General features: G+C 41.8%; 1 protein-coding gene across 1 annotated transcript in view; it reads right to left on the bottom strand.

The window, feature by feature from the left end:
• The window catches only part of LOC119589992, a gene marked incomplete in the record, with an annotated part of 63,207 nt that extends 60,876 nt beyond the window's left edge, over positions 1-2,331 (bottom strand). The window contains 1 exon segment of the mRNA XM_037938693.1: positions 1,190-2,331. Within this exon segment, the coding sequence (XP_037794621.1) occupies positions 1,190-2,302 (1,113 nt within the window).
• Between the last annotated feature and the right edge of the window lie 6,082 nt (positions 2,332-8,413).

Raw genomic sequence — 8,413 nt, 5'->3', positions numbered from 1 at the left:
AAAAAAATAATAATAATGAATAAATAAAAAATAAAAATAAATAATAATAATATAATAACAATAATAATAAATATTATTGATATTAATATTAATATCAATGATAATGAATGAATGAATAAATAAATAAATAATAATAATTATTATAACAATAAGAATAATTAATAATTTAAATAATAATAATAACAATAACAATAACAATAATAATAACAATAATAATAATAATAATAACAACAATAATAATAATACTTTCAATACTAACAATATGTATAAATATAATGATAATGGGGAGGAGGAGAGAAAAAAAAAAAAATAAAAAAAAAAATAAAATCAACAATAACAATAACTGTAAAGATAAGGTTATTATAACAACAAAAACAACAACAAAAATACAATAAGAATAATGATAATGATAATGACAAAGACAAAAACAATAATAATATAACTTATACTGATAATGATAATGATGATGATCATAATAATTATACCTATAATATGTATACTGATGATGGTGATGATGATGATGATGATGATGATGATGTGATAACCACAATATTGATGATGATGATGGTAACAATACTGATACTGATTATAATCATGATATTTTGATATTATTATTTTAAAAATTTAGAAGTGGTAACACCAATAATATTTGGCGATTGGTGATTGGTGGTGGTGGTAATGATGATGATCATCATCATGATAATAATAATAACAATAAGGTCCCTATAGTCCCATAGCACAAATAATAAATACAACTCAAGTAATACTAGCTATTTTTAGATTATTGGCTGTCACCTTGCCTTCTGAGACCACCCTCCCCTTGCCCGAGTTGTGCAGAAAGCTGATGTGATCTGACCTTGCTTTTCTAGACCTTGAATAATAATAATAATAATAATAATAATAATAATAATAATAATAATAATAATAAATGATATGGAAAATAATAATGATAATAATAACAACAACAAACACACATTCCTATGCTGTGAATATTTTATATGCAACTTGGTGTAACAAAAAACAAAAGCATTACTATCCAAGATAGCTATAAGAGGCAATTTGTCTGCAAATACTTAAACAAGCTAGAGAACTGGTCTTTTCACTCCTGAAGTTGGTTAACCAATATTTCATTTATGAATATCCTCCTCTTACAAAGTAAGTCTATTAATTAGAATATCAATGGTCTTACCTGTTGTTGTTCTAAATATTCTCTCAATGCAAGCCTCTTCTCCTGAAGTCGCTGAAGACGCAACTGCTCTTCCTTTTGAGCAGTCAGAGTATCATCCTCAAGTTTATCATCACTTATAATATCTCTGATGTTGCGGCGCATATTCTTGATTTTGGGCTTCGCACTTAAGCCTGACGTGCCACTACGTCTTCTTATCTTCCTGTGCCTAGGATCACTGTCTTCATCAGAGGAATACTCTTCATCATCTGATGACCTGCCATCCTCTTTCCTCTTGGAGTCTTTCTTACTACTTTTACTGCTTTCCTTATCTTTATCTTCGTCTGTTTCTTTCCGACATTTCCTCTTAATCTTTGGAGCTGGTGCACAAATTTCTGCTCCACTTATGTGTCGTCTCTTGGCCTTCAGCCTCTTTGTTTTGTTTTCATCATCTTCATCCCCACCATCACTTCCTCCCGTTCGCTGTTCCCTATCAGATTCCATTTCATCTAAACTGTCCTCATTATTTTCCCCTCTGCTACCACTCCTTCTTTCTTCACTTTGATGAAAGTTGCTAGTTTTTTCATAATTGGAGGTACTTCCAACATTACTACCTGGATTGCTGTTTTCATTACTGTATCTAAAATTTTCTGGACTGCTACTACTTTTCTCTGTTGCATCAACTGTTGCACTGTCATTTACATTTTCACCATTATCATCTGTTTCTCTCTGAGAATCATCTACGGGAGTTCTGACACTATCACAAGCAGCACCATCATCATTCTCAAATAAATTTTCACTTTGACTCACCATCTCCACATCATCAGTTCCATCTTCACATTTGTTAACACTGAATTCACTTCTGACCTTTTCCTCAGTTTCTTGGTCAGACTCATTCCGCTCACTGAACCTCACATCATCAACTGTGATCATCTCATCCATCATGCCTTCTCTTTCTGTGGGTTGATATTCTGTGATTCCTGTGTTATTTTCCGTTGAGTGTTCATCCTTGTGTTCCGCGTCAACTTTTCCACTGCAGTCGTCATCAATGGACAAGGGGTCAGCCAATGGATCTGTCAGAGGTTCTTCGGCCCACTCTGGGACCTTCTCTGGTTCTCCCTCCATCTGCTGATCCATTTTTGTACTCAGGTTGAGAGGTTCTGCTGAAAAGAGAAATTTCAAAATCAATGAAAAATAAACACATAAAAGATAGGGGAAGGTGGGGAGGAAAGGAGGGAGGGAGGGAGGGGGGGAGAGAGACAGGAGAGAGGGAGAGAGAGAGAGAGAGAGAGAGAGAGAGGAGAGAGAGAGGAGAGAGAGAGAGAGAGAGGAGAGAGAGAGAGAGAGGAGAGAGAGTGAGAGAGAAGGAGGAGAGAGAGAGAGAGAGAGAGAAGAGAGAGAGGGAGGAGAGAGAGAGAGAGGAGAGAGAGAGAGAGGAGAGAGAGAGAGAGAGAGAAAGAGAGAGACAGAGAGAGAGAGAGAGGAGAGAGAGAGAGAGAGAGAGGAGAGAGAGAGAAAGGAGAGAGAGAAAAAGGAGAGAGAGATGAGAGAGAGAGAGAGGAGAGAGAGAGGATAGAGAGAGAGAGAAGAGAGAGAGAGAGAAGAGAGATAGAGAGAGAGAGAGGAGAGAGAGAGAGAGAGAGAGAGGAGAAGAGAGAAGAGAGAGAGAGAGAGAGAGAGAGAGAGAGAGAGAGAGAGAGAGAGAGAGAGGGAGAGAGGAAGAGAGAGGAGAGGAGAGAGAGAGAGAGAGGAGAGAGAGAGAGAGAGAGAGAGAGAGAGAGGGAGAGAGACAGAGAGGAGAGGGGAGAGAGAGGAGAGAGAGAGAGAGGAGAGGGGAGAGAGGAGAGGAGAGGGGAGAGGAGGAGGGGGAGAGAGACGGAGAGAGAGAGAGAGGGAGGAGGAGAGGAAGGAGAGGAGAGAGAAGGGAGGGGAGGGAGGGAGAGGGAAGGGAGGGGGGAGGGAGGGAGGGAAGAGAGAGGGAGGGAGGGGAGAGAGGAGGGGAGGGAGAAAGGAGAGGGAGAAGAGAGAGAGAGGAGAAGGGAGCGAGAGGAGAAGAGAGAGAGGGAAAGGGAGAGAGGGGAGGGGAGAGGAGGGAGAGGGAGGAGAGAGGAGAGGAAAGGAGAGAGAGGAGAGGGAACGGAAGAGGGAGAGGAAAGGGAGAGAGAGGGGAGGGGGAGGGAGGGTAGGAAGGGAAGAGAAAATAATAAAAGAGAGAAGAGAAGGGAAGGACGGGAGGGGAGAGGTAGGTATGTAAGGGCGGAAGGGAGGGAAAGAGTATGAGAGAGAGAGAAAATAGGAGGGAGAGAAAGCGAGAGAGTGAGAGGGAGCGTCTTGTTAACAAAAAAAAAAAATATATATATAATTATGAGAAAGCTAAATATACTAGACATATACTGAATGTGAATGAGGAAACACACGCGCGGCGCTTTACGTAAGTTCCGGGGCTGAGGTTACGTAAGCGCGGAATGGCTGTTCATCTATCGATGGCATGGCATTTTCTCTGGTTTGCTGCGAAGGGAGAGATGTTTTTTTCCCTAATGAGTAAAATATAAATATAGCACTTCCATAACCAAATAATAATGAAAGTAATATACAGGTATATAAATAAATAAATACACAAACCTGTCGAAAAATGCGTCAAAACCAACTAGTACCAACTAGAACTCATAAAGTTACTGGTATATCGCGTAACGGGTATTACCCCGCCATCAGGCATGCTGGAAAGGCCTAGCTGCTTGTCAAATGGCGCGCCTGTCACAGCTTTACCGGTCGCTCTATTGGTAACATAAATCCAGCAGTTTCTTTGTATTCATACATACCAGCAAATACGTAACCTGCTGAGAGTATCTATCTCTGACCCTTGTCCTTTAGAGGGTTAACAGGTCCACTCGGGTTACAAAGCCTTTGGTAGGGCTGTTCCCACTATCTATGATAAAGCTGATATCGACATTAATCTCGCCAGTTCATACCCTGACCTACGGTAACATTCTGTTATGACCTGCACCAATAATATTAGGCCGGTATGGTCCATGGCGCCTTAGTAATAACCATGTTAAAATTCCTTAAACCATTTGTGTTCGACTGGAAACGCAATTGAATGTTAAATTCATCTCCCGAGAAATGAAACCCTTACATTCCTACAAACGCATTGAACTTCTTCCGCACTACATATCTGACTCTGGCTCCCAAATATTGCCAATACAGTGTATTATCTGGATCAATATGAATATGTGATCAAGCGTGCACACGTCGAGCTTTTTCGATTCGTTTCCTTTCTCTTCACGCCCGCTCCTCTTGTGGCTTTGGTTTCACTGTATACCATAGCCTGTAAACTCTGCAAGTAAATTAAAATTAATATTATTTTTCTCAAAAATGATCTATAATTGTAAGCAGCGGGACATTACACTTATTTTTTAAATTAAATGCCTGGGGAGCACTTTCCGCACGCCGTTCCATCCACGTGTGCGAGGTGTCAGCCATACAGCGCTCGGTCACTCACTCCGGCGTCGACGGAGAACCTCGGACCACGCGTCGCTCTCTGCCAAACATTTGTCTTTCCCTCTAAATGGGCCTTCTGCTTCCCTTGTTATAAAACGAATCGTCTCTTTGTGTGTGGGTGTGTTACTATACATAAAATTGTGATAGTCAACTTTACCTTTTAGCGTCATTGTTGATAATACTACAAATTACAGCCATTGCAATTCATCACAATGTTTACTTTATAGCAGACACTCGAATATGGGCATTCTTATCAGTATCAGTGGAAGTGGTTCGTCTACCTACTAAAGTTTTGAGTATTTTGAAACTCTCTCTCCCCCTCTATTTTCACCTCTCGCTCTCTCCGTTCCATCTCTCTCTCTCTCTCTCTCTTCCTCCATCTCTCTCTCTCTCTCTTCTCTCTCTCTCTCTCTCTCTCTCTCTCTCTCTCTCTCTCTCTCTCTCCCCTCTCCCCCTCCCTCTCTCTCTCTTTCTTTTCATCTCTGTGGGCGCCGAAGAACGCCTATGATTGCCAAAAGGTGTGGGGTGACTGATACACTGCGTAGACACTCGCTTAAGGTTTATTCAGTAGCGGTCAAACCTGGTAATTATTACATCGATTGTAAAATGCACAAAATATACAAAGCCACTAAATAACCATGTATATTAGATTATATAATAAAGAATCTTCTACGAATATTGGATAATACGCATTGCCGGAACAGTCAGAATATCAGCTTAACAGTCTGATTCCAGAATGTTATGGGCGTCTTGACGGCACGGAGGTTCCCCTCGAACCGACCTTATACTTTAAACATACACAAGCTACAACGTCAAGTAACATTCTACTTCATATATTATATATTAGTTAGGTCGCGACCTCATCATCTCCCAACATCGATCATATGAAGAGCCGCCAACACCTATGGCACAAACCCTCGCACAAACATTTTGTGACAGGTCAGCTCTTACGGCTGATACAGACCATGTGTTGACCCAGTGGTACTCGCCGAGGCCTTCTCGGCAGTTGTAACACAGAAGATAAATTTAAACCATACAGTCCTCTCCGATCGCAGTGTTACAGGATACGTGATATACAAAATATGTGATATACCAGCTGCTGATATGAAGTATGTAAAATAACAGCGGCTACATCTCTCTCTCTCTCTTTCTTTCTCTCCATCTTTCTCTGTCTCTTTCTTTTCTCCATCTCTCTCTCTTTCTTTCTCTCCATCTCTCTCTCTCTTCTTTCTTTCTCTCTCTCTCTCTCTCTCTCTCTCTCTCTCTCTCTCTCTCTCTCTCCGAAAAGAAATACTAGGATAATATGCAGATATCAACAACTTTTCAAAGTACCCTTTAGTTTGCTGGGCTGATTTTTTAACAGGTATCGTGGCTATGTTTTTTTTTCTATTCTCCAAATGGTTTCACTTCGGTTGTTCTTTTTTTCTCGCACTACTTCCCCGATCAGAAAAAAAATCAGAAATCAATACCTACGCCTCTCCCAGTAGCCAGGCTGATAAGCAGAGAGGACGAAGCGGGCGACTAGGCCTAAAATCATTCCCTTTAGGCTTACGATTCGCATCTTACACAAGTTAAATGAAAAAACGAAAATAATTAAACAGTTTTTCTAATTTTATCCCTAAATGTCGAGTATTGTTTTAGTGCTTTTAGGCCAGTGTATGAAAATATGCCAAGAAAAAAAAGGCAGTATTACAATCACAAAAAAATATTCTTCCAATTTACAAAGAAATTCATAAGACACTACAGTGCCTTTGAATAGCATCTTGCTTATACTACAATTACTGTGAACGAGATTGCACCTAAAAAGAAAGCGGCAGGTTGGGGGGATGAATGGCCTGGAAGAATGAATGAATGGCCGTGCACGTGGGAATGGAATGTGCGCACAGATAGACGTGACGCAAACTTTCTGAATGAAATGCCCCATATGCGTTCGAACACTTTCAACGTTGCTGTGACTTGTTCGTAAGTTTAGCATCTACTGACGTGGGGTGTACACAAACTCACCAATTTGATTTAAAGCAAAGTGTCGCGTCCAATAGGCACCTCCTACGTTATCGAAGGATCGGTATAAAGGACGAACGGCGGCTACAGGTACACCTTGTGGGACTGGCAGGAGTCTGGTGATGCGCGGCTGACCAGCCTTTGATTCTAAGACAATTAGCGCTGGCAGAGGTGGGTGATGGTCTATGGGGAACTGGTTCACTTGTTTCCTGATGAGATTCCAGAGCCATGATCGTAGAGTTACTTCTACCATCGACCTATTGAGTGATTGGGCATTTGAGACATCATTAACATGTCACGCCTGCCAAAGTGTAAGTTACAAATACATGTGTAAAATGATAAAGCTGACGAACAGCAGTATACTGTTGGGAGAGTTCCTCGCCAGAAACTTAAATATTCTGCGAAACCGTGATCCGATCCTAGTCTCATGAAGCAGCCGCCCTCTCCCCACCTCCACCGACACTGTTGGTAGCTGCCAACTGACTGAACCAGACGGAGTACTTACACTACAGTGAATGCCTCGGCGTACGATGTACGATAACCTCCAACGACATTACATTATATAATTAAACCTTTCCTTCCCAATACAGATAAATCTCCGAGCCTTCATGCCAAAAACGAAGATGCCCGCGTTCGGAATGATTTCCAACCAAACCAATGAACCCAGTGAGAACACGAAACAAAAAAATGTAAGAAAGTGAACAAGCGCAACCTCGCAGAGCGAAAGCCCCTCCGACTGCCGGTCACGTGATGCCGCAGCTTATATAATTCACGTGTACGAGCGGCTTTTCAAAGGAAGAAAAATGTATGCAAATAAGTAGGGTGTATGAGTATTCTTACCTAGGTATTTCAATACGGAAAAAAAAGTAGGCAATGTGGTCGTAATTTTTTAATTTTCATTAATTTTTAATTGAGGAATTTTTGGCACCAACGGTAAATTGAAGAATCAGTAATAGTTTTTTGAAGAGAGAGAGGAGAAGAGAGGGAGGGAAGAAAAAAGAGAGGAGAGAGAGAGAGGAGGGAGAGAGAGAGAGAGAGAGAGAGAGAGACGAGAGAGAAGAAGAAGAGAGAGAGAGAGGAGAGGAGAGAGAGGAAAGGGAGAAAGGGAGAGAGGAGAGAGAGAGGAGAGGGAGAGGGAGAGAGAGGAAGGAGAGAAAAAAAAGGAGAGAGAGAAGGAGAGAGAGAGAGAGGGGGAAGATAGAGAGAGAGAGAGAGAGAGAGAGAGAGAACGAGAGGAGAGAGAGAGAGAGAGAGGGAGAGAGAGAGAGAGAGAGAGATGAGAGAAAAGAGGAGGAGAGAGAGAGAGAGAACGAAAGGAGAGAGAGAGAGAGAGGAAGAAAAGAGAAGAGAGAGAGGGGAGAGAGAGAGAGAGAGAGAAAAGAGAGAAGAGGAGAGGAGAGAAGGGGAGAGAGAGAGAGAGAGAGAGGACGAAAGAGAGAGAGAGAGAGAGAAGAAAGGGAGAGGGAAGAGAGAGAGAAGAGAGAGAGAGAAGAGAGAGAGAGAGGAACGAAAGGAGAGAGAGGAGAGAGGAGAGAGAGAGAGAGAGAGAGAGAGAGAGAGAGAGAGAGAGAGAGAGAGAGAGAGGGACGAGAGAGAGAGAGAGAGGAAGAGAGGAGAGAGAGAGAGATGGAGAGAGAAAGAGAGAAGAACTGGGAGACGAGGAGAGAGAGACGAGGAGTGGTGTGATCGCTGACCATCTGCCCGCCGGGTGCCAGCCACAGAGTAATCGGGGAAGGGAAATTGGGGGCG

The sequence above is a fragment of the Penaeus monodon genome, chromosome 26 (assembly GCF_015228065.2).
Source record: "Penaeus monodon isolate SGIC_2016 chromosome 26, NSTDA_Pmon_1, whole genome shotgun sequence".
Taxonomy (NCBI): domain Eukaryota; kingdom Metazoa; phylum Arthropoda; class Malacostraca; order Decapoda; family Penaeidae; genus Penaeus; species Penaeus monodon.
The sequence above is the reverse complement of the archived record's forward strand: the minus strand, read 5'-3'. Positions and strand labels throughout refer to the sequence as shown.